A 27,390-nucleotide genomic window follows, 5' to 3' on the forward strand; every position below is an offset into this window, starting at 1 on the left:
TTCCCCCTCTCTATGCGGCCACCAGCAGTGTCCCCACACATTGGCGGGGGGTAAGAGGAGAGCTCCCACCTCCCCGCCCCCCTTCAGATGCCTGGGCTCCTCACCTCGTGGTCTAAAGGCTCCAGCTCTGAGACCGGGCCCAGCGGCTTGGCGCTCTCAATCTGGTCCTCCTGCTGTGCTCTCTCATCTGTGTAGAGAGACACTTTATAGAGACTGGGGAAGCACCGCCACACACAGTGCTTTCTGCTTCTGCAGCCCACTGCGGCCGGGTCACGGTGCCATTGCCCTTCCGGGGTAGCCAGGGGCCGTCTGAGCTCCTACCTGCGCGCTCCTTCATTCACTACCGACCACCACCCAGTCTGGCGGTCCCGGTAGCCATTCGTTCCGGCGGCTCTCCTGGGGATCCGGGGGGATTGCGGGTCACCACATCAGGTCCGACCCACGCCCGCTCACTGCTGTGCCATCAGTGCCTGACGGGGACCTGCAACACAAGGCTGGGGTTCCCAGTACATGAGGAATCCCTCATGTTTATTATCTACCGGTTACTGTGATGCCAGGTTAGTCCACAGCTCTGGGTAAGTCCTTTTGCTCTCTGCTACATGGATGTGTGCCACAAGGGCTGAAATTCAAGCGTGTTCACCCTGTGCACTCACCGTGTGGCACCGTGGTTTTTAATGTTTTTTTAACTGTTTGATGCTCACCCCCATATTTTGAGAGACAGCCTTTCACAGAGAATATGAGAGAATTCACCTATTATAACTGAACTACATTTACCTATGTGATGCATTCTCTCTCCACAGGTAGTTCCAGTACTACCAGGTATCCGATGGGTTGGTCCTATGGTTGATGTGAGTGGTTAGCTACAACACCATCTTAGTTTTAGATGTAGATAGTATAACCCCCTTTCTGGTCCTGACGAATCGCCCGCAGATTAGTCATTTGGAGAGAAACAAGTTGACCTACCACTTATAAGAGTGCCACAACCTGAGACATTACCTCAGCTTAGCGCCTTATATTCTTTGTTTATACTTAGGGTAGGAGACCCCTTTATTGAAGTTGTCGCAGCTACCCCCAACCCTATTTTACATTCACTGGTAACACAAATACACATCTCCACACATGAGGCGCCTCACCCACTCTTCAACAAACGGTTGTTGGAAAAAGATCTCCACTAAAGTGCCCCTACTATAAGTAGCCCGTCTGGTATTGCACCGCCGACCCGACGAGGAGCAGCCCAATGATGAAGCATGACATCCGACAGGGTGGGTGAGGGCAGTATAATCCAATACAATGGATTCCCAACTTTGAACCATTGAGGTGAGGTTGGTTTATATTCCCAGTGTTTTGTCTCTCATGTCAGAGGAACAGCATAATTCTTTTGTTCAAACACTGTCCTTGGGCCTTTTTTGCTGGACCTATCCAAAAGCCCTTTGTCCCCACCTTTGAAAACTAAAGGGATGCAAAGCAATGCGGTAGTTGTGGAGCAATGGAGAGACTTCTCACCCATCTGCCATATTGGAAACACCCTCTGAAATGCTGTTTTAAAGGTTACCCTAGGACTCCCAGATCAATAATGGGGATGATTCAAGCATTCAAATCGATGAACGGTACCAAATCTGATGACTTACTTTTACAAGTAAGTAACTTCTTTGTTCCCCTTTTAATTCCTTATGTGTCACTGTACAGCGCTCACATTAACGTCGTCTCAGATTTCTTTGAATCCTTCGAGCAAGAAATCCGGCAACGAAAGAGCATACTTCTTAACACATGAACCAGGATCTATATGACACCAATGTTCCAACATTTCATGTTTACAAAATGCGCAAAACATCCCTAAAAGGATGCACTCAAAGCGGTTAGGTTATAGAGAGTGAGAGATTTGCACAACCTAAGAATAATCCTACGGAAAGCCAGAATCATTAGAGCGTTCATAATCCATACTACACAGGTTTCACACAACAGTAAGAACAATAATAATAATGCCAACACCAATGCGAACAGAGATTACATTTTTGTCTCTGGCCATCCTTGAAGGTCAGGGGTGGGCATCGAGCATTTAGTATGGCAGGATTACTGTCTGCAACATACAGGCATTGGATTATCTACTCCCTTTCCACCTTTACCCATTTTGAGTTTGACGGGGTGAAGGAGTATAGCCTTTTCAGAAAACTTGGAAGAGTAACAAAAATATAACCAGACAGATGGGTTTCTACTAATGCACCCCAAAACGACTTAATTCCCCTCTCTCCTGCTTGCGCTGTCTTGAAGCCTCTGTTTACCAGAAAATATTTCTGCAGTATAGCTAACTTCACTTCCTTTCCTTAACCCCTTTGTAAATTCTACTACTCCTTAACATTAGCCTTCTATGTATGATGTCTGAGTAGTTACATCACCATATATCAGTACAGTTAGAAATCTAAGGAACGATAACCAACACTAGCTTAAATAGTATATCCACCCAACAATTTTCACTTTCTCATTCTAACCACAGTTTAATAAGAAATAATGACACTGTTTATCTCTACAATATCTCAACCACCTTATCTCCTAACTCTGTGCTTTAAAACAGCTGTAATCAAAGTAGACCATAAACAAAGCACAAAACCTGTAAGAAAACTCTAGGATCCATCAGATCAGTTGCCTTTTTTAAAGTGCCCTTTCTCTCATTGAAAAGATACTCTGTGCCTATTTAGTTGTGTGAACTCATTACAGCAATTAGGAAAAGGCTAATCTAGTGCCTGCAAATCCACATGTAAAGTTTTACTCTTAACTTCACAGAAGCCTGAGGAGTGATTTTGTTGATCTTGTCAGCTTTCTTCTTTATTACCTTTTTCCTTCTGTTAGGCCTCCCTTTGTCAGATATGTCTGACCTCTAATCTATTTTTTGCAGCATTGGAAGCCCAGTCAGAGGCCAGTTCTCCAGTGCTTCAGCCTTTGCTTCCTTCTACAAGCCTTCAGGACAGCGTGTCTTATGATGATGACTTTGCCTCTTCACAGCAGAGTGGAAGTATGACTGATAGGCAGTTCCCTGCAGAGCCCAGGTACTGTAGTAGGTTGTAGTGAAAAGAATGTCTTTGATGTGCAGGTCTAAGAAGGTGATGACTGTTGGCTTAGAGGTAAAGGCAGGCAGCATTTACTTAAAATGCAAAGAACTTTGGGAAAAGGAACAAAAGCTGAACTTTGGCTTGGCAAAAATGATCTGTAATTTCATAAATGAAGTTCTCCCCCAGAGGATCTTCATTGTTAGCCATAAACATTGAATTGTCCTGCCCCCACTCAGAGCACTTTTTGCAGAAGTATATATGATTTTTTTTTAAAGCCAATGTTTTAAAAACAAAAAGCCTGATGTACGAATTTTCCATCTGCAAAAGTGGCCGCAAATTGTGCACTGACTCTTTGCAAATGGAAAGGAATTTTGCATATAGGTCTGTTCACAAAACTCGGAATCTTAGGGGGTTGCAATTTGACATGCCTCATTAATACGCATGAGGCAGGTTGCAAATTGCAACCCACTATAATTGGTTAGAGGCACAGGTATAATGGCCTGCGGGTCAGTGATGTCTGCGATTTCTTTTAAATAAATCCATCTTTTGTTTTCTTTTTTTTTTAAATGCGGCCCGATTTCCTTAAAAATAAACGGGACCATTTAAAAAAATATTAATACATACCTTAAGCAATCTATTCTTAGAAAAGACACACTACATCTGAATAGCAATTCCTTTACTGTTTACTTAGCCCATTTAACGATTCGTAAAATTTTCGGAATCATTAATTGGGGTTAGTACATTTCAAAAAGTGATTTAGTAGCCGCAAACCCTCAGATCTACTAAATCTAAGGTTATCCTACTTTGTACATCACACCTAAAGTATTTTAACAGTTCTAAAGAGTCTCCAAGAAAGGCTCTGAGCCTGTGGAAGACAAAGAAGCCTGATGCCTGGAGCCACCACTGCAGCCATCGCCTGCGACCCTAGTCCAAGTGGTCAACCGGTCCCAGCGAGGTCCCCCAGTGTTCCAGAGTCTGAGTTCACTGTGGTTTGACCCTCCAGGACTCCCCAACATATCGCCTGCAGCCATTGCACGGAGACCCCCAGTAACCTCGAGTTGCTCAGTAAGGTGAAATCCGACCTCAAAATGCACCTCTGCATCCAGCTCCCTGGCGAAGAAGACCTGAGGTGCTCCTCGGTCCTCGAACCCTCTAATTTACCTGCCCAGATGTTGGTTCCTCCCAGAAGACTTCCTGGACCGAACATGCAGCCAACATCTTAAACCGGCAACTCCCATTAAAAACAACAGGTCACCTAATGCCAAATCAACACTCTGCACCCGGCCACCCCTGTGCCGCTGTGGGTGTACCTTGTGTGCTAACTTGGATCCCCCTTTGCTCTGAGCTTAATCCTAGGAGCTTTGCTCACTCAACCCTGTGGCTTGCCCAAGAGCAGCCACCAACTGATGGCTCCTGAGCCCCATAGGCTAACTTTGGGCCTCAGCACTCTGCACCCAGCCGCCCTAGTGCCTCTGCAGGTGCTTTTTGACCGTATCCTTGACTCTGGGGGAACGCTTGTTCTAAACCCAGAAACTCAACCACAAAGACAGATTGCTTACCTGCAAACCTAAGCAATTGTGTTTTAATGCCAAACAGTTTTACTTCCCTTCATCTAGGAAATATCCCAATGTAATATTTAGGCACATTACACTGATTAGAGAAAGTAATCCAAAAAGTACTCTAAAGAGTAATCTGAAAAGTAATTACAAACACCTAATGTCTTGAAATATGTTACAAACCTGTTACAGAGTAAATTTCATTCAGCATGCTAGTTTTGATCAGACTTTCTTGAAAAGTACAATTCCACTTACCTGTGCCAAGTCCTGCTTGGTTCTAAAAATAAAATACAACTAAAGAAATATTTGTTATACAAACAATTGGTCTGAGTTCAGTCTTGAATGTGTGACATAATTTCTTGTTTGAGTGAGTACAATAAATGCTTAACACTACCCTCTGATAAGGCCGTATTGCACGCACACACAACCACAAATGGAGAGTAAGGTATTATCTACTTTTACCTCTGTAAGCCTTTAGTGATCCACTGGACTCTGTGCACACTATACCTTACTTTGGTATAGTATTTATAGAGCCAACTTCCTACAGTGCAGCGCTGTGACATGGGTGGTCGTCAACTTGCAAATTGCCTTATATAGCCAGGTGATAAGATGATGAACGGCACCCATAGCTAGGATGGTCTGTCGTACTGGAAGCACAGCGAGGTCCCAAAGGGTGTAACTGAGCTGTCTGTGCAGGAGGAACTGTCCAGGTGGGAGATCATGCTCCTTAGCCAGTTGGTCGAAGGTGAGAAGATGGCATTTGGGAAAGAGGTCACTCGCTGTAAATACAGAGTGGTCTGTCCAGACCCTCAGGTCTACGGCAGTATAAAACCCAGAGTTGCGGGGAAACTGACTAGAGGTAAATTTGGGGCATATAATGGGGCAGGGTATCCTGGCCATTCATGTCTTTGCTATTGCCATCTGCAAGGGCCGGGGGGATGTGGTTATGACATTTTGAAGGAGAAAGCCCCAGGTCGTGGATATTGACAGAGGGTCATGTTCGGTTCAGGCTTAGCACAGATAGCACCCAACCATGCAGAGGTACAAAAATTGCAGCTGAACTGCTAGCAGGTATGTCTTGAAGGAGTAGGCGGCCAAGCCTCCCCGAGCCACTGGCAGCTGCAATTTGGCTTGGGCAACTTGTCTACTCAGGCGCCCCGATAAGTGTGCAGAGGAGAGATCCTAGTTCCTTAAAGAAGGAGCGTGGTGGAAGAACCAGGAGGTATGCAAAATAATATAAAAGGCTGGGGAAAATAACCAACTTAGTTAAGGCACTTTTCCCTATAGTGGTGGGAGGAACGGACTGCCAGAAACGTACCCGAGTTCTGATTCCTGCAAGGGCTTTGTAGAGATTCCCCTAGTATAGGTTCTGGAGATTATGGTAGAGATAGACCCCCAGGTAATGTGTTGCCTGAGCATGCCAGTTGAGGCGGGTGTTCCCAAGATATGTCTTGTGGTTGGTGATCAGGGCAGCACGAGTATACAGCTGATTTTGCCCTCCTTCTACTGCTGTGATCTGTGATATGAAAAACTTTCTAAACCCTTCCCTCTTCTATCCCTCCACCATCCTTTTCAATCTGGCAAACAGACTCACATGTCCACCACTCAAATTAATGTCATATTTCCCTATACTAATTCCCCATTAATCCTGTTTGGGTTCTGGAGTAGGGTGCTACCTGCCGAAAAGCGCTTTGACACCTCATCAGGGATAGCAAGTACTAGATAAATGAAAACCCTTCCCTCTGCTATCCCTTTGCTATCCTTTTTCAATCCAAGTAACAAACTTGCATGTCCACTGCTCAGATTAATTTCATATCTCCCTATACTAATTCACCACTAATCCTTTTGTATTCCGGAGTAGCATGCTACTCTCCCAAAAGCACTTCAATCCCTTGTCAGGGGTAGTAAGCGCTATATAAATGTAATTGTTATATCTCGGATGTATAGGAGCAGGTCATCTGCGTACAAGGACACACCGTGCGTCCTGTTCTCAAGTGGGATGCCCCACTCCCGACCCTCCCCGCGCAGCCACATAGCAAGGGGCTCCATTGCAAGTGTGAAAAGTAATGGAGGAAATGGGTATCCCTGTTTCATATCGCGGCCAACTGGGAAGGAGGCCGATATGAGGCGACCCAGGCTTATCCGGGACGTCGGCCTTGAGTACAGTAATCTAGTTTAGGCTAATAGTCTGGGCCCAATTCCTATGCGGGTAAGTACTGTGAAGAGGTAGTGCCAGGTTAGTGTTTTACATGCCTTCTCCAGATTGAGAATGAGCCAGGCCATGATATATTTTTTTCCTTTTTCAGTGTAAACCTCCCAACCTTCCCCTGTGTTAAATTTTCTTCTAACCCCTTTACCAGTACCCACCCCATAACCCTAAAATGAGCTTTATCTCTCTTTACCGCCACTCAACCCTAAATCCTACATATAACGTGGCCTCCCTTTAACATTGACTATCCATAAGCCCCAAAAATACCCTTACCTCCCTTTAAAACTGCCTAACCCTGAGATAGGAAGCAAGATGGCAGCCTAAGTGATAGGTCAAGTATGAGCCCTTCTCCCTCTGCATACTTGGCATAGAATGTGATCAGAGGCTGCGTGGCTGGCTAAAGTAAGGTCATTACGGACTGCCAGAATGCAGTCGTGATTTGCTGCTTCCCGGCAGTAACACACAGCAGCGGTTGTGGGGGTGGTATTGTATGATAGAAGTGCGGACGGGAGGGAAACTGCCACAGCATGCTCCCTAAGCCCCCTAAGAGCTGCACTAGTTAAAGGGGCATGGTGGCGTTGCAATGAGTGCCCATTGAGCCTAGCAGTTTGGAACATGGGAGACTGTTGGGCGTTTCTTGCTTTTAGAACGGAATAAAATCCAAGCCAGAAAAGCAAACCCTTTTGGTGAAGGCGGCTATAACGAAGACCGCAAGAATGCTCGGGAAGAAGAATGCCGCTACCACAGGCACAGATTTCCTGACAGCCACGCTGGATGAGAATGGTCAGCAGGTAATGCAAGCTCTGCCACTGACCAGCCCACAGTATTTAAGGGGATGTGGGAGTCAGCTGGCAATCGTCTGGGCGATAACATGAGCTCAGAATTGTCTGCGATTCCTGTGGGACCAGGAGGGCACCATCCATGGCATTGGCATTGGTATCAAAGGCCTCCCCCTCAAGGGATAGTGGTCTTGCTGAAGTTCAGGTCAGTGAAGCCATTCATTTGATAGATGAGGCCACAACAAAGTGGGAAGTGCAGTGGAACCTCAGCCTCCTAGGGGAACGATACTGGGTGTATTGAACTATGAGAGTGGGGTGACCTGAGTGAGTATGATGGAGCTGAAGTCCCCCTGAGGATCGCCCTTTTGAGAGTGGCATAGTCCGCCTTACCCTCACCTTCTATTTTGACAGCAGCCAACAGACTCCCCAGGGGTAACAGGTGTTAGAATAATGCAACACAGGGTGTGCTAAGCATTGCCCCAGTATCCATATACAAAGATCAGAAGAAAGCGGGTCTTCCTGGACTGGCTACCCTGGGGCACAGCTAGCGAGACTGAACTGTAAAAGGCATTAAATGCGTCCAGAGAGAGGGGGAGGCCATTACGGAAGGGGAGGGGGCATGAAACAGAAACTTTAGAAGTGGCAGAATTTGTTTTTCCAATGTTAGAAGAGTCAGATGATTCAAGAAATAATTTAGACTTGACTGAGAAGGATTCCTCAAGCAGCATGGAGGATGAAGTTACTCAAAAGGACTTGTAGGGGCAGTCCTCATGATCGACTATGCGTAGGCTTCCTGATAAGTGGGGCTGGCGGGCAGGTACTAGGGGACTAAAATGGGACTATACCACTATACAACATGCCTTTGAGGGTATCTCTCGATAAAATCCAGATCTGTCACAACAGAAGTTGAACAAGTCACCCAATCTTAAGGACCTATATAGTGGCATTATGCTCTATCGGTAGTAGACACGAACTGATCACTGACGATCTAGAGCTGCAAACAAGAAGCTTCAGGGGGCAGTAAGGAGAGTTATTAAGACATGCTCTGAAATTGTGGAAAGGATTTCTGCAGAAGAAAACATCTGCCCAATCAAGGATAGTTGGTGAAAAGTTATGGTTTTGGTTGAGTGATTCAAATATGATGTCACCATATATCTGAATGGCAATATTGAGGAAACTGCGTATATGTACTACTAATGTCTGTAGTTTGAACGCTCAGTCCAAAAGCTTCAGGTTAGCAGCTGGGATGAGAATCTCTGGCCCAGATATTTTGTGTATTCAAGAAACACATATTGAGGGGTCCAGAAAGGATCTGCTTGAAACTCAGGGCTATGTGTTCTTTGTCCATACTACACCGACAACCACTAGGGGGGACTTTGCCATTTTAGCACACAGGGATGTCTGTGATGTCAAGCGCCAACTTGCGGATAAATTAGGAAGGTGGGCATTAATGGAATGTCAGGTGGCTGGTTCAGGCTTTACTATCTGTTCAGTCTGTGGCCCTAATCTTGATGAGCCCGGGGTATTTGAGCATCTTAGTGTAGAGCTGGCTTTATTGCCTACCCCACTCATCGTGTTTGGGGACTTGAGTATACATGGAGATTGTCGTAGTCATTCATCATTAAAGAGATATGGGCAAAAAGCCAAGAGCCTTCAGGGTGTTGAACAGTTTGTTGGCAAATTTTGGGGAGAACGATAGGAGTGCTTCGACTGGGTCAGTCTGGAATGTATTTAAAGCAGGGATCAGGGGAGAGACCCTTAGCTTCAGTTTATATACTCACAGGACTCGGGCTGATAAGATGAGGGCACTGTGTAAGGATTTGAGCACACTTGAAACTTGGCTGGTTACATTGATAGTGGATGGGCTGGTGGTCCGTCCCGGCAAAAGCAGCCGAGAAACATCAAGCCCAGAGGGCAGAGAGTTATGAATATAATGAGAGCATGGGCATGCTTCTTACCTTGTGCCTGCAGCAGGAGGCATCTCACAGCAACATCCATAAAATAAAGAATAAGGGAGGGCAGGAGGTTAGCACCCCAGAAACCTATTTTTAAATGTATTCAAGGAGTTCTATAAAGACTAGTATCGGACAGAGGAGCCAGTCACTCTGGTAGACATCGAGCAGTTTCTAGATTCAGTCAAGGTAGGAGGACTTAGTGCCTCGGAGAGGACTGCCCTGCATTCCCCAATCATGGTGGATGTGATCAAATCTGCACTCCACTCCTTAGCACTGGGAAAGTCTGTGGGACCAGATAGGATATCATTAGAATTTTACAGAGTTTGGTTTGTGATGGAGAGGGATATGATCAATACTTTTCTTGAGGCCTAGATAGGACACTTGGCCCCAGCTTCCTGGACAACAACTAACATAGTGATGTTCAAGAAGAAGGGGAAATCACCATTGAAGCTGGGCTCTTCTAGGCCTATATCTTTAATTGTGACACAATGTGCAATGCTAATGTCTTTGCTGCATGATTAGGTAGGGTCATCTCCAATATGGTGTCTCCTTGGCAGCATGGGTTCATCCTGTGAAAGGGAACAACAGATCATGATAGGTGGGCAATTGCGCTATTTGATGCGGCTGGGGTCTTAGGTGATGCTCCTTGACTCCGACAAGGCACTTGATCGAATTGTATGGGACTATTTATGGGTGGTGCTGAAAAGGAAAGCGATCGTCCTGGCTTTATTTCAGCTATAAAGGCACTCTTAATTCAACTGCAAGACTCTAAAGGGTGGGAAGGGAGTCTGGTGAAATCAGGATTTCCAGGACTGCCCATGTTCACCATTATTATTTGCCTTATGTATTGATTAATGAGCTGGAGAACAATGATTTTATCAATCAGATGGTGGTAAATGGAACTAAGACAAAGGTATTTACTCATGCTGACGAAAGAACATTAGTAACATCTGATCCAGGAAGGGCTATATAGGAGGTAGAATAAGAAACCGCAATATTTGGGAGAGTAGCAGGATATCACCTCAATATGAATACAACCCAAATAATAGTCAACCAGAAAATACAGATGGTTGAGTAGCAAAAAGTTGATAGTGTAACATATTTGGGCGTATCAAATGCATCTAGAGTAGAAGAGGTTGTGGAGCTTAACCTTTCACCCTGTGATGACAAAAAGCAAGAGGGATCTCATGCGGATAAATAATTTGCATTTAACATTGTTAGGACGATGTAATGTAGTCTAAATGTTGATTTTACCAAAGACTCTTTCAGGGCAATCTCTTTGGAATTTGAACAACACTGGTTCAAAAAATTAGATGCAATGTGTAGCAGCTTTATCTGGGAGTATAAACTGGGTGGAAAGCACTAAAATACTTAATAATTCCCTAGGCTGGAGGGGCCTCATTTTTGACCTTATTAATGGGAAGCAATTCTTCAGCATATGGGGATTTTTAATAGGAGGAGTCAAACTAAGGCTTCAGGGCCTGATACATTGCACTCCATTTATGAGATGTCTTTGAGTGCTGCAGTTAAAGCATGCTTTCTGAGGAATATTGTGCCAAGCTATTTTAAAAAGATCAAATTCAAGGTGTTAAAGGCGGCATATAAGATCTGGAGACGGGTACGGAAGAAGCTGAGAATAAAGAGGTATAACTATTCTCCAGTATTGGGGTATCTGTCATAGATTCACATGCCTGAATCATTCCCCTTTGTCGGAGTGGGAGTCCCACGGTACATAAAATTAGCAATAAATATGCACATAATAACCATACCATAGGTAACATAGAACCAGGAAGTAAAGTAGCTAGGAATTAAACGGAAAAAACTTCCACATTTATGACTCGTCCAAGTCATTATATATAGTCCAAACTACAGCCTATCAGGTGACAGCACCCTCCATAATGTTATGTTCTCCTCAGAGGCTCAGGCTCTCCGTTTTTCTACTGCATGTTGTGTGAAGGGAGTCTCCCCGAGCTCTGCTCAGTACTTTTCAGTTTTCTTCAGGAATTCTTCAGTTCATGATGTTTTCTTCAAAGAAATCTCTCTTTCGACCTTGTGAATCTTGTGGGAAGCTCTGGCTGTTTTCTGAGGTCCCTCACAAGAAGTGCATTTATTGCTTGTATCCTGACCACCAGGTGAGAGACTGCAAGATCTGCAGAACCTTTCCTCAGAAGACTCTCAGGGACTGAGAGGGACGTCTACTTCTGTGGCTACAGAAGATTAAAGATCAAGACAACCCCTTATCTGAAGTTGGGAGTATTTCCTCTGGTAAGACTATGTCCTCTAGGAAGAGGGTTGCTGACAACCATTTATCTTCTCTTGGGGCTAAGGTGTTAAAAAAAAGCACACCTCAAAGAATGCTGAAATGCCTGCCACTTCAAAAAAGGCTCCTCCACCTTCTAAGAGTAAACCTCTGCCCACTACGCCCCCGAGAAAACCTGCAAAGTTGTGGCTTCAAAACTAGTTTCTGACAAGGATTTGCCTCAGAAACTGGTTCCCTGGTCGACGAGCTCGACGATGACATCTTTGTTGACGAAGCCACCCGTCTATGCTACGACTACGTCGACTGTTACTTTCTCGTCGCCGAGACCACATATGATCATGCGTCGGCATCCTCGCCGTCGCCGCTGGTATCCGTCTCCGTGAAACCAATCTCGTCGACGAAGGAGGTGAAATCTACCGTCGACGTCCCTTCGACGACGAAGATTAGAAGGGTATCGTCGACGATTGCCTCGTCGATGGCCGTTTCATCGACGGTCGCCTCGTCGTCGATGGTGGCGTCGTCGATGAGTACTTCATTGACACCAGCTTAGTTAACGCCAACTTAGTCGACGGCTCACTCGTCGGCGCTACAGTTATCTTCATGTTCAGCGTTGCCGGTTTGGTCAGCGTCTACAGCCACGGCATCTTCTGCATCATCTATGACGTCTGCACAGTTGTTTACTTTGACAACAGCACCTTCCTTCCTGCAAAGACGTGGATCTTCATTGGAGGCCCTCTCTCCAATTCATATTTCCCCTACTAAGGTTCCTCTGGAGTTACCTGAACAGTTGCTGGATTATGGAGAGGATGATGAGGAATCCGATGAGGTCGATAGGTTTTGCACGACCAGAAGCCCTTCTGAGTTATTCATTAAATATAAGGAGGAGGATCACGAGGATAATCCTTCCCCAGAGACCGTTTGTCCAGCTCCAGATACTATTCCTACGGCCCAAATGCCTTTGGCTCTGCTAAATAATTTACAGTACATGTTGGATGATTATTATTGCCGTTTACCTCCATCTCAATCAGCTTCTTCTGTACCGCCTACACCTGATCCTCAATCTTCTTCTTCTGTATTGAGATCACTCAGACCTACTTCTCCGGTACCTTCTCATCATTCTCATGATGCTCACACCACGGATGACGATAGGGAGGAAGGAGAATTGGATGTCAGATCGCTCCTTACGGAGTGGGATGATTACCAGATACAAACTCCGTCTCCTACTTCCTGCTCCCATCGTTTCTCCTCCAGTTGATATTGGGGGTTTTCATCTTCTCATGGAAAGGGCAACGCAAAGGTTCCTCCTTCCTATGGAAACAAAAATGGATGATTGTTTCCTATACGATTTGAAAGATCAACCGAGGAAACAAGTACGGACTATCCCAATCATTGACTTCATTCGGAAGGAAGGACTAAAGGTCATGAAAGCTCCTGCTTCTGTTCCTGCGGTCCTGCCCTGCCTCGACAAGAAGTACAAGGCACCTGACAATTCGCCAGCATGCCTCATAGGTCAGCCAAAAGCTGATTCTGTTATCGCCCAGGCAGCACAATGACGAGCGAGAAATCCGTCCTCTCAGATTGCGGTTCCTCCAAGTCGGAATGGCAGACGCCTGGACGCCATTGGTAAAAAGGTTTCATCCATAGTAGCCGCGACCGTCCATGCTGCTAACTCACTGGCTATCTTAGGCCGATACGACAGACCGATGTGGTCGGACATTTCTCCCTACATGTTGCCTGAGCCCAGTAAATAAGAAGCACAAAAAATTCTGCAGGAGTGGGAACGTATCTCTGCTGAGATCATAGATTCGGCTGTGGATGCTGCGTCTACAGGTTCTCAGAAACTGGCAGGTGCTGCAGTCCTACGGCAGCCAAGGCTGGTTGAAATCCACATCATTTCGCCAGGAGGTTCAGGCAAAAATAATTGATATCCCGTTTGATGGCGAATCTCTTCTTGGTCAACATGTGGATAAGGCCCTCCAGGCCATTAAAAAGAATACAGAGACAGCAAGATCTCTCGGTACTCTCCAATTTCGGAAGCCCCCCTTTCATGGTGCAAGGGGCTGTGGATCCTTCTCTGGTCAAGGAGATTATAATCAGCAAAGACAGTACAAATCCTATCAAAGTAACCAACATTACTCTTCTCAGCGCCAACAATCCTACAGACAACAACCAAATACCTCTTATTCACAAAACAGGAGAAAGTCTTCCTACCGCAGACGTGATATGCCTAAGAAACAATGACAACTGCTACCTGTTCTACTGCCTACCCCTTTAAAAGTTGGAGGAAGAATCTCCCAATTTTACTCGAATTGGTCAACCAGAACATCAGACAAGTGGGTTGAACTAGAAACCTCCATGACAACGCGGTCAAAACACTGCGCTGCCATTACCACGCGTCTTTTACAACGCAAGTCGTTACCACGGCTTGCACTGGAGGGCGCTATAGACTAAGGAATAGTAGATTTACTATTCCAACACCTTCCCTACTGTACGTAGGCTGGTGTTGGAATAGTAAATCTAACTATTCCTAAGTCCAGCTCCCTACAGCGCAAGTCGGGGTAAAACCTGCGTTGTGATGTAATGCAATCTAAAAGATCGCGTTGTAACATCATACAACCGGCCAGAGGCCATGTTCTAGAGTTCATAAAGATCCCTCCAAATTCTCCTCCCAAAGGCCCACCTCCAGCTTATCTCAAGGAGCTTTTCCCAAATAAATTTGATTTTACGAAAAGGAGCGATCAAAGTGGTCCCTCAATTACAAAATGGAACCAGGTTTTATTCAAGATTTTTTCAGACAAAGAAGAAATCGAGAGAATGGCAACCGATTCTCTCGCCTCAACAAATATCTAAAAAAGTTATCCTTCCAGATGTTGACACTTCAAGAAATCCTTCCAACTCCTCACTGCCGGGGATCACATGGCAACCCTCGAACTCCAAGACTTGTATTTCCATGTACCAATTCTACCCAGACACAGAAAGTTCTTGCGGTTCAGAGTGGCTGGCAGGGACTTCCAGTTCAAATTCCTTCCTTTCGGACTACTTTCAGCACCCCGTGTTTTTACCAATATTTTAGCACCGGTGGCCGCACTCCTTCATCTGGAAGGAATTCAAATATTTCCATATCTAGAAGACTGCCTTATCAAGGCAAATTTTTTCACAGTCGCGAACGCCCACACTCAGAGATGTTAGTCTCTTTTCCTATCTCTAGGCCTCTCCATCAATTTCAACAAGTCTCATCTCGTCCAATCGCAAAGAAGAACGTTCTTGGGAGCCACCATAGACACTCAGCTGACACAAGCCTTTGTCTCAAACGAATGGCAACGGAAAATTTGCAAACTCGCCCGACTATTATGATCAAAAAGGTGCGTTTCAGTCCAGCAGTTCAAATCACTTCAGGGGCTGCTTTCATCCTGCATTCCTTTAGTCCCCAACTGCCGTCTCAGAAGGAGACCTCTGCAGGAGGAGCTCAACAACCAATGGTTACAGGATTTGGAATCCTTAGACGATCTCATCCACATCACTCCCCGGGTTCGAGAAACCTTACACTGGTGGACTTGCAAGAGGAACGTGGCAGCTTCTCTTCCAGGGGATCATCATCAATAGTCATAAGCACTGAATATTCCCGCCCATGTGCGGGACCCCGGAAACAATATAAAAATATATATATGTAAAAACACATATATCCAACACTACATATATGTACGTACATATATTATTTTTCTCACACCAATGCAGCCCCAAAAAAGAGGCTAAACCAATGTAAAACCTTGTACATGTACTGCAATTATGAAGGAAACAAAGAACACATTAAATCAAATAACCTTTGAATTTTGTGTTTTAATGAGTAAAACCACTCATCATTCCTGAAAATTGCTCATAAAAGACAGTTAGCCTCAAGCTGCATTGAAAAGCAATAACATAGAAAATGAAAGCATTTTCAACCAAAAAACTGGCACTGTGCCTTTAGGGCAGCCCTGAACTCCAGGCTTCCCATCATGCCTCAGGGGTGACAGTTAGGTCAGTTGTTTTTTCCGGCTCCTTCTGTCAGGACCCTGGTTAACAGCTCCCACCTTTTTTTGACTTTCTGTCAGAAATATTTGGTGTTTTCTTCAATTTTTGGATTTCACTCGACGGGTTTTTACCCTAGAGAGATAGTTCTACCTTTTTTGGACTCAAAAAAGGTTACTTTTTTGTCAAAGTGCCTAAGGCTCTCTTTGACGCCTGCCCTGCCTGTGGGCATTAGAAGGCTTGGTCAGATACGCATCCAGTGTGTATTCGCTGTCTACCTGACTCTCATGAGGTAGCATCTTGTGTCCACTGCCAGTCCTTGTCATCCAGAACTATCAAGGACAGAGAAAGAAGCAGGATTTATGGACTTTCTGAGAGAGGTAGGTCTCCAAAGGGACATAAGAAGTGGTCGACGTTGAAAAAAGTCCCGACCTGCTCTCCTTCGGCGTCGGGATCGGCGTTGAGGTCTCCAACGATGAAGAAGGTGAGGGCTTCAGCGTCGAAAGACAAGAAATCTCCGCTGCCGTCAACCGGGCGATGTGCAGCGTCGAGAGAGAGGTCACTGTTGAAGCAGGGTGGCTCAACGTCGAGACCTCCGTCGTCGAAGACTCAGGGAGAGTCTTCGACGTCGAAGCCTCCGTCGTCGCCTAGTCATCGGCGTCGAGGCAGCCTCCGTCGATGTCTGGTCATCGACGCTTGACGTCGAGGCATGCTCCGTCGTCGCCAGGTCATCGGCGATCAACGTCGAAGCAGCATCCGTCGACGCCAGTTCATTGGCGATCGTCGTCGAAGCATCCTCCGTCGTCGCCAGGTCATCGGCGATCGACGCCGAAGAAGCTATCGATTCATTCGACGTCGACGAACTCATCGTCGTCAAGTGACCCTCTGTTGGCGTCACACCGCTCGACGTCGAGGAATTTGCAAGTGTCGGTAGGACACTCGCCGTCGAGAGAGGAAAAGCCTTCATGGACTTCACCTCTTCCGAAGTCAACGTCGAGGCATGGAACTCCAGTGGTTCAGCATCAACCAGTGGCGCAGCGGTCTCGGAGGTCTTCTGGATCCGCTTCAGCTGCAGAGGATGACCATGGCTCGCAAGTGAGTGTCAGTCACGCTGCCAAGCGGAAGAGGTCTCCAGAGCAGAGAGATCCTCGCAGTCGCTCCTGATCTGCGGCTGGCTCAGGTTCAGACTCTGGCCCGGATTTGATTATTTATAAGTCGGCCAGCGAGGAATCCAGGCATTCGCAAAGGGATGCAACTCCTCCTTCACACTCCCCAGTGCAAGATCCAATACCAAAGTCGCCTACTATCAGGCTTTCACCGAGATGGAATAGGCCACTTCATCACTGGGCTAAAGACAAAGAAACAGCGTATCGGATGCAGCACCCGCTCTCTAGGCCTAGAGAACGGTCACGCTCTCCGGTGAGACAAAGAGGAAGATCACGCTCTCCAGTTCGCCAGAGAGAAAAATCACGCTCTCCAGTTCGCCAGAGAGAAAGATCACGCTCTCTAGTTCGCCAGAGAGAAAGATCAGGCTCTCCAGTTCAACAGGGAGGAAGATCACGATCCCCAGTTCGGCAGAGGGAAAGGTCACGCTCCAGGGTGCGAACCAGCAGGCGTAGGTCAAGATCAAGGAGCACAAGGAGAGAGCGAAGAACTTCTACTTCTTCTACCTTTACCCGCTCTCACAGAAACTACCCTCCTACCCTAACAGACTCTCCTTCAACGAGGGTATCACCGATTGATATCTTCACATTTCAGGACATACTTGGTAAGGGAGCTCTTAAACAGGGAGTTACCTTAAAAGCTCCGCAGGTCAAGACCTCAATAATTTTTGAAACGCAGCATAGGTCTGCGCCCAAACCTCTTCTGCCTTTGGTTCCGGGGATTATAGAGCCTGTTATGGACATCTTCTTAACCCCAGCGACGGCCAAGGCTGCTCCGGAGAGGATCCTTAAAAAGTACAAATCTCCAGAGGACGACCCGCTATTCCTCAGAGCTGATCCTCCCCCGGACTCAGTGATTATTGCAGCAGCGAAGAAGTCCAGTGCAGTCGCCTCATCCTCCACGATTCCTCCGGATAAGGACAGTAAGATACAAGACTCGTGGGGAAGACGGGTCTGCAATACATCGGCGGCTTTTCTCAAAGTCTCCAATGCGGAAGCCCTTTTGGGGCGGTATGACCGATCCCTGTGGGACTCTCTGCAGCATTTTGTGGAAAAACTCTCGGCAGAGGATCGTAAGGATTTTGAGGAAATCCTCCTGGAAGGTAGTCAAGTCTCCAACCAGGTGATAAGCGCTGCAGCGGATGGGGCTACCCTAGCAGCTCATGGATATGCTCATGGGGTAACGGCGAGGAGGTCCTCATGGCTGCGACTTACGGCTTTGAAACCAGAAGCCCAAGCTCGTATATTGAACTTACCTTTTTCAGGCGCATCGTTGTTCGGCACAAGTGCGGACGAAGAGATGCAGCGCATGAAGGCAGAGCTGGAGACCCTCAAGGCGGTGGGTCTTGAGAAGAGGAAGGAGTTCAAGAGAAAATTTCGGTCCTTTAACAAGGGCTCGGCAAAGCAGCGGGTTCAAACCCCGAACTGGCAAAAGAGCCAAGATCAGCAGGGGCAGCAAAAGTCCCAGTACAAAGGGAAGCGTAATACAAGGGAGGAAGTAATCAACGCCAAGGTAACAACACCGGCAAGACTCAATCCAAACAATGAGTCGTTTCTTCCCCCAGCGCCTTGGACCACTCCAGTGGGGGGGAAGCCTGGCGAATCATTTGAAAGAGTGGCAAAGCATCACAAAAGACAGATGGGTGTTGTCTTCGCTTCAGAATGGGTACTGTCTTCGTTTCAATCATCTGCCTCCACCGGTTCCCCCGATGTCAACATCGAATCATCAGCTGCACCTGCTGCAAAGGGAAGTCTCCACTCTACTCGAAAAGTCCGCTATCGAGAGAGTACCTGTCACTCAGAGGGGAAAAGGGGTGTACTCCCGTTATTTTCTGGTCAAGAGAAAAGGTCAAAAGGCAGAGTACAGACCCATTCTGGACTTGCGAACGCTGAATCTGCACATCAGAAAGGAGAGATTTCGCATGTTGGCGCTTCACCAGATATATCTACATCTCAGGAAGAGGAAGATGTGTTCGCTGGATCTTCAAGATGCTTATTTTCATGTTCCAATACATCCCAGTCACAAAAGATTTCTTCGGTTCAGGGTGGGGACCTCCCACAATCAGTTTAAAGTCCTACCGTTTGGGTTGAAGTCGGCTCCTCGGGTGTTCACGAAGTGTGGCAGTGGTGGCAGCTGCTCTTCGACGCAGAGGGGTCTTCCTGTACCCATACTTGGACGATTGGCTGGTGAAAGGTCCTTCCCCAGTCAGCGTAAGCAAGCAATTCCAGACTTGTATACAGCTCTGCCAGAGGCTAGGGCTCCATGTCAACTTCGGAAAGTCAGTCATTCAGCCCACTCAGAGGATCCATTTTCTTGGAGCTATGCTAGACTCCGAAGCAGGAAAAGTGTTTCCTTCGTAGGAGAGACAATCATCAATCACCCAGAAGTGTCAGCTGATTCTAAGCGACAAGGTTCAAAAAGTGCGCAGGATTGCCTCCCTGCTAGGGTCGATGGTGTAGGAAGGTGGATACCTGACTATGGTTGCCTCCAACTTTTTTTTCCTGGTGTTTTGCTGGTTTTCTGACTTAGTTGACCTGGGGCCCTGCCAATCAGGACCCCAGGCCTACTGCTCTCTCTCTAAAATGGATTCCATGTACCTTAGGTACATTTCCAATTGGTACTGAGCCTCCTTATCAGACCCTGTAACTCAGGGCATAGGTGTACCCAGGGCCTACCAGGGGCTGAAGCATGTATTATGCCACCCCTGGATGGCCATCTAAATCTGACACAACTGGCTGCACGACAGCTGGGGCAAGGTGGTGTACTCACCCTTTGCTTTAGATATAGTATACCCATATCTAACCCTAAAAATGGACACACAGATTCCTATCAGTCACTCCTATGGCAGGCCTTGACAATCCTGAAGGCAGAGTGCTTGGAATCGTGTGAAATGGTGCTCTGGCATGAGCTGAGCCCGTTTGCAGCTGGCGGAACCAAGTCCTAATAGCTGTTCCTTGATAACGCATACCATATACTCTTAAGTGCATTATAATCCTCGCGGTTAAATGCTATCTCTGGTATTGCTTTATCAAAACATGTCGAGTAAGGTGTCATACGAATTGGAATACTAACCCCTCGCCAAATCTGGCGACGGGGTTAGCATTCCACCCTCCTAGAGGGACACGACATGTATGTAACTGTGAACCCCGGTTAAAGTTAACTGAAGCCTCAGCTCCACAAAATGGATGCTGCCACCACAGACACGAGTCTGACCTCCTGCTGCTGGGAGTCCTTCCAGCGAGGAGAGCTTGGACAAAGGGTTTCCTGTCCGGGGCGGTGTTAGCACCATCCCAGACAGGGTTTTGTGTATCCTGGGTAGGCAGGGCTTTACAGGAAGGTGACTGCTGAGTGGCACCCCGGTGCTCACTACGCATAGGCCGGTCAGAACCAGTTCCAGGGGCACACCAGCCCCTGGCCTGGGGAAAGTCCGGCATGGGAGAGGGGTGTAACCACCCCCCTCCTAGTCCCACCCATAGGCAGGACCTAGTCACCGGGTCAGCCCCTTTTCCTAGTATAAAGTTAGGAGCGGGCCCCCTTCCAAATTAGATCATCTTTGGAATCAAGACACGACTTTCTGCGAAAGGACTTCAAGATTTCTTCTTCAAGATTCTCCCTTGTGGCTAAGGAGTAGTCACCCTGCATCCGCAGGCACCATCTAAGAACTCTGCGGTTTGCTGCACGTCCTTCCTCAGGAATCAGACCAACCAGCACGACGAGACCCGGCTTCCCTGGCACCTCTGACCTCTACCTACCTGTAAGGTAAGAGCCAAACGATTTTATATTAAAAAGTGGATTTATTAAAGGTGGAAAAGGCACAGAGCATCCAGTTGAACAGCAGGGCAGGCTTAAACTGCCAAACAGAGAATCTGGAACATAGAACCAGGGAGGCTCACGCAGGAGCAGGGTTCTAGTTCCAGCAAAGGAAATAAATAAATAAAAAGGTGAAATACAACACTACCTCTACAGCTAAGCGGAGAACCGTAGGTGCGACGAGACCTTGAGGGACCGGCCATCATCAGAACTGCACGACTTCTATCCAGCACGACCGCCGAGGGATCCTCTGGTGAGTGCTTTGGGGTCCGAGAAGCCCCGACCCTGAGCAGCTCCAGCACCGAAGTCCAGCCTCCCAGCATCTCCACGATCTGCGTGGGGCCCTTCTGCTTTTTGCTGCTCACCGCGTTGTTTGGCTACTAGCCCGCTGGCTTGTGGTCTTCTTAACGACGCCCGACGACATCACTGCTGCTGGTCTGGTTGTTCCAGACTGGCCCTTGCTCCCTTCCAAAAGAGGAGCACCCCGGACCCTCCTGGTCCACTCCAGACGCCATTTTGAGTCCACCGCGTGGGCTTGAATTTGCCAAGACTTGTTGCCCCAATCCTGGGTCCAGCGACGTCGACAGCATCCTCCATCGTGGGACAGCTCGCTCCTCCATCCTGGTCGCCGACAACGCCTCCTGGTCCGTGAGATCTGCAGAGCACAGCGTCGCCCACTCACCTAGTCGAGGTGACTACCATCCGGTGCCCTCCTGGTGCCACCTGACTACTGGCTAGTAGTCACGAACTTGGTCCCCTCTGCTTTCAGGTGTCATCCATCTTCGATCCAGGCTTGGATCAACTCGAACTATCTTCACTGGTCGCCTGCCAGCAACTTCTTTCTTCAGGCTCCTGGTTCGTCTACGAGGATTCCCGACGTCTTTTGAGACATATGCTGCTGCAGCCCCTGGGCTAGGTAAACTCGGCATTTTGGTGCCCCAGCATAGCCTCACTATCCAAGGGTCAGGATCCACTGTCGTTTTCGATCTACCTTATCGGGTTCGCCCGAGAACACTAACTTTGTCTTTACTAGCTCCCATAGACTTTGTCCCGCATCCCGCGTGAGAGTGCACACTTTGTACCCGAGTCCCCTAGGCCTCCTACTAGTAATCTGAAGGTTCAGTAACGTAGTCCTAGCGATTCCAAAGCCTATTAGTACAGTACTTACCTGCTAGTAATTTCGCATTCCACTTTTAGAGTATATGGTTTTTCGTGCCCCTCGGGCATTTGTGTAAATTGTGCAACTTGAAGTATTTTCATAAGAGTTTTGTTGTGTGCTTAGTACCCTGTCCTCATAAAGAGTACAGGGCTGTTGTGATTCTAATAAATACACTGTTTATTTTCATAACACTTGTGTGGTGTCATTTCACTTGGTGTTCAAGGGGTATATGTGATGGTATAACAGCTGGCTTAACACGCCCTCTAGAGTTTAGCCCGAAGACTGCTCGTATCCACGCTACTAGGATAGCTGGTCTAAGGTTGACTTACAACCAATCACCATAAGGGTTGTTTGGACTGATACAAAGTGCTCACTAGAATAGTGAACATTATATATCAGGCCAACTTCTCACAGATGGCCTCTTGCATCTTCCTGGTCCCGAATGCGAGACTTCGAATGCGTCCTCTTCAGCAGGAACTGGAGGACAAATGGGACCAACAATCGGCTCGCTGGGATGATAGCAGCATCATCATCTCAGAAGCAGCTCGAGCTTCTATTCCATGGTGGACAAAAGCTCAGAATATGCAGGTGGGAGTCCTGTTCCATCAACCTCCTCCTGTGCAAACGCTGATCACGGACGCCTCCCTTCTGGGCTGGGGAGCGCACATGGGACCACTGCAGGTGCAAGGTCAGTGGTCACACAAGGAAAGTACTTACCATATCAACATGCTGGAGCTGAGAGCAGTACATCTAGCTCTCAAAGCGTTCCTCCCCTCAATCCAAGAGGCATCTGTGTTTGTACAGACAGACAACACCACCACAATGTACTACTTAAACAAGCAGGGGGGAACGCGCTCCCGGACGTTGTCATTGGAAGCGCAGAGGATTTGGCATTGGCTTCTGGCTCACAGGCTGTCTGTCACGGCGGTTCACCTTCCAGGAGAACAAACTGTGAGGGCAGAAGCTCTCAGACGTCATTTCGACGACAAAGAAGACTGGGTTCTTCACGACGAGGTGGTAGAGGAACTTTTTCAATCCTGGGGTCGTCCCACCATAGACCTGTTCGCGGACGACCAAAACGCCAAATGCCGAAGCTTCGCCTCCAGGGTCCACCGGCCAGGCTTGAGAGGGAATGCTCTTTTGATCGACTGGTCAAACTAATTTGTGTACGCCTTTCCACCTCTCCCGTTGATTCCGAAGGTGGTGAGCAAGCTAACACACTCGTGCACAACAATGATTCTAATTGCTCCCGACTGGCCGAGGCAGTGGTGGTACACGGACCTGCTTCACCTATCCGGACCTGTTGTCCAAGATGAACGGGAGGATATACCATCCCAACCTTCCGCCACTGAGCTTGGCAGCATGGCTCCTGAGGTCATCCAATACGGCCATCTAGGTTTGCCAGAGGGACTGCATGTTTAGTCTGAAAGAGGCAAGGCGTCCTTCCACCAGATATTCGTATGCATGCAAGTGGAAGAGATTCTATATGTGGTATATTCAGAATAATCATGATCCAATCAAATGTCAAGAAGAAGCAGTTCTTCCTTATTTGTTGTTTCTGGCGAAAGCAGGTTTAAAATGTAATTCCATCAAGGTGCACCTAGCGGCCATACCGACTTATAGGCGGTCACCTTCTCAAACCTCTTTCTTCCCGCTAACATCTGTCAAGGACTTCCTGCAGGGGTTGAAAAAAGTATACCCTCCAGTGTGTCCTCCTTCTCCACTCTGGGAGTTGAACCTGGTGCTATCAAAGTTAATGGTTCCTCCTTTTGAACCCATTCACAAAGCTACTTTACAACATCTTTCATGGAAAGCTGCTTTTTTGGTGGCTATCACGTCAGCTCGCAGATGTAAATGTAATGTAAATGTACAGGAATTTATATAGCGCAAATCACCAACCGGTCTCTAAACGCTTGCTTAGGGAACCCGTCCTGGTATCCCGCCGCGAGGGGCCGTTGTGGAGATTAAGCAAGCTATGGCCCAGAGTCGCAGAGTGTGAACCCATGAATCGAGTAGGCACCGGAGCGAGAATTGTCGAGTCCATGGACATTTAAGGACTCAAGACCCCGCCGAGCCGGGAATTGAACCCTGGTCCCGGGCTGACCTCTGCTTCCAGGTCTGCCTCCTCTAACCAGTGAGCCACACTTCTCCAGCGAGATTCAAGCCCTCTGTGCATCAGAACCCTATATGGTGTTCCATTTGAATAGGGCGGTGCTGTGGACACATCCATCTTTTCTGCCTAAAGTGGTTTCTGATTTTCATGTAAATCAAACCATCTCTCTGCCCCACTTTTTTCCCAAACCCCTCTACTCCAGCTGAGAGGGCTCTGCATTCCTTAGACCTGAGAAGGGTGTTAAAATTCTATCTTGACAGGTCTAAAGTGATACGTCTTTCTGATCATCTTTTCGTAAATTATGGATCGATCAGGTCAGGCAATGCTGCCTCCAAACGTTCCATTTCTAGGTGGATTGTTTCATGTATCAAGCTTGATGATCAACTAGCACAAAAACCCCTGGGGTTTTCTCCCAAAGAGCATTCCACCAGGGAAAGAGCTGCGACTGCGGCTTTTCTCAATAATGTGCCCATGTCTGAGATCTGTAAAGCGGCGACCTGGCGGTCCGTCCATACATTTACCAGACATTATTTGTCTTGATTCTGACACGAGAGCAGATACCAGAGTAGGCCAAGCCTCCTTGCGGAATCTGTTTAGCAGCCAGTCTAGGCTGTGATGTTGGGTCTTATAAGATAGAGGATGTACTTCTCATTTACCTGCAGGTGGTTGTTGGGCTTGGTATTCTATTCAGTGCTTATGACTATTGATGAGGATCCCCTGGAAGAGAAGGATAAGTTACTTACCTGTAATCCTAGTTCTCTTCCAGGGGTATCCTCATCAAAGTCATAAGCAACCCACCCGCCTCCCCAGGTAAATGAGAGCTTTACGTTTTCTATATTTGTATTTAGCCCTGACATCAGTGTTATGCAAAGAACAACTGACCTACTGTCACCCCTGAGGCATGATGGGAAGCCTGGAGTCCAGGGCTGCCTTAAAGGCACAGTGCCAGTTTTTTGGTTGAAAATGCTTTCATTTTCTATGTTATTGCTTTTTAATGCAGCTTGAGGCTAACAATGTCTTTTATGAGCAATTTTCAGGAATGATGAGTGGTTTTACTCATTAAAACACAAAATTCAAAGGTTATTTGATTTAATGTGTTCTTTGTTTCCTTCATAATTGCAGTACATGTACAAGGTTTTACATTGGTTATTTGGGGCTGCATTGGTGTGAGAAAAATAATATATGTACGTACATATATGTAGTGTTGGATATATGTGTTTTTACATATATATTTTTATATTGTTTCCGGGGTCCCGCACATGGGCGGGAATATTCAGTGCTTATGACTTTGATGAGGATACCCCTGGAAGAGAACTAGGATTACAAGTAGGTAACTTATCCATGCTGCGCATTCCTAGCGGAAGCTCCAAGTTTCGTCATCACCACGGATGCCTCCTTCGAAGGGTGGGGACCACACCTTTAAGGGCTGACTATCAGCGGCAAATGGGAAGTTCAGTAGCGGACATGGCATATCAACCTTCTGGAATTGTTAGCTGTCTTCCTGGCACTAAAATCTTTTTGCACCATCATTCTCGGAGCATCAGTGTTGATCCGGACGGACAATACAACAATAATGCACTACTTGAACAAACAAGGAGGAACAAGATCTGCCCTGCTGTCTCAACAAGCCCAGCAAATTTGGGATTGGGCGATCCAACACCGGATCAGCCTGTCAGAAGTCCATGTTCCAGGAGTTTCCAACGTCCTCGCGGATTCCCTCAGCAGGTTGACAGTTTCCAATCACGAGTGGGAGCTACATCACCCAACGTTGGATCAAATTTTTCAGGAGTCGGGTCGACCCGATCTGGACCTGTTTGCGACCAGTCAGAACTGCAAATGCCCATTCTTTGCAAGCTTGCTTTCCCACAAAGGATCGTGCGGGAATGCGTTTTTGATGAATTGTTCGCAAGTCTATGCTTACGTTTTTCCACCAATACCATTGGTTCCCAGGGTTCTCCGGAAAATGAAGAAGGAGCCTTGTCGCCTAATACTCATAGCTCCCAGGTGGCCTTGCCAGTTCTGGTTCACTGAACTCCTCCTTCTCTCCGAATGTGGTCCCATTCAGTTTCAACTAATACCGAACCTTCTATCCATTCAGAACGAACAGATCTGCCTCCTGGACCCTGCATCTCTGCGCTTAGCGGCCTGGCGCCTGAACACCATGAATTCGCTCACTTAGACATTCCTGCTGACTGTAAGGAAGTCTTAGCAAAATGCTAGAGCGCCTTCCACTATTAAGACGTACAGGCTTAAATGGAAGCGATTTTGCCTGTGGTGTCCTCCAATCCATGCAAAACCGGAGCAGATTCTGCCCTTCTTTTTGCATCTAGCAAGATCAGGCCTTTCCCATTCTACTTTTAAAGTATTTTTAGCGGCTATCAAGATTTCGACAAGATGGTTCCAACTCTTTTATTCCGCTAGGATCATTCAGCAGTTCTTCAAAGGATTGTTTCGAATGTTTCCTCCCATCCGCTGTCCACCTCCATCCTGGCATCTCAACGTGGTGCTTGCACAGCTTATGCGACTCCCCTTCGAACCTATTCATAGGGCGGATTTGAAGTTTCTGTCTTGGAAGGTGGCTCTGCTGTTGACTTTAACATCAGCCAGGCAGGTCAGTGACATTCAAGCCTTCACTATTAAACTACCTTTCCTGCAATTCACCTCGAACTCTAGTGCTACGCACTAACCCCAGTTTTCTACCTAAGGTACCTTCGGACTTCCATCCAAACGAACTGATAATTTTAAAGACTTTCTTTCCTAATCCTCAATCACCTGCGGAAAGAACTTTGCATACCCTTGATATCAAAAGATGTCTGAAATTCTATTTACAACGGACTTCTTCAATCCGAAAATCGGACCAGCTGTTTGTGGCCTGTGGAAAGATGTGCCAGCGACACCCAATATCCAAACAGACCATAGCTCGTTGTATTTCTGTTGCAATTTGTTTCTGTCATCAGCAAGCAGGAAGACCATTCTACTAGAGCAATTTCCTCCTCTGCTGCTCTGTTTGCTGGTGTGCCTCTTCATCAAATCTGCAGAGCTGCAAGGTGGTCCAGCAGGCACACCTTTACCAAGCACTACTGTTTTGAAGCTGCCTGTAATGCAGATACGTCTGTTGGACAAGCGGTTCTCCATATTCTTTTTAAATAGGGTGAGCCTTTGTTCTTCCCTCCTCTTTATTACTTCTCAGAAACATATCATCTATGATTGTTTATAGATATATATATTTATCCATATATGTTATTGCATAATGTCTTTGATGTACATATGCTTATGATATGATTATGATCTCACAAGCAGTGTTATGGATTTACTGCTTTCTATTCTGATTAA

At 47.0% G+C, this 27,390-nt stretch overlaps 1 protein-coding gene across 2 annotated transcripts in view; it reads left to right on the forward strand.

The window, feature by feature from the left end:
* Positions 1-27,390, forward strand: part of CEP350 (centrosomal protein 350) — a 1,459,870-nt gene that overhangs the window by 378,168 nt on the left and 1,054,312 nt on the right. For both annotated transcript variants that reach the window (XM_086955422.1, XM_086955428.1), the window contains exon 13: positions 2,891-3,041. In XM_086955422.1, coding sequence (XP_086811548.1) covers positions 2,891-3,041 — 151 coding nt within the window. The remainder of the gene's footprint in view (positions 1-2,890; positions 3,042-27,390) is intronic.

Source organism: Lissotriton vulgaris, chromosome 1_1 (assembly GCF_964263255.1).
Source record: "Lissotriton vulgaris chromosome 1_1, aLisVul1.2, whole genome shotgun sequence".
Classification (NCBI taxonomy): domain Eukaryota; kingdom Metazoa; phylum Chordata; class Amphibia; order Caudata; family Salamandridae; genus Lissotriton; species Lissotriton vulgaris.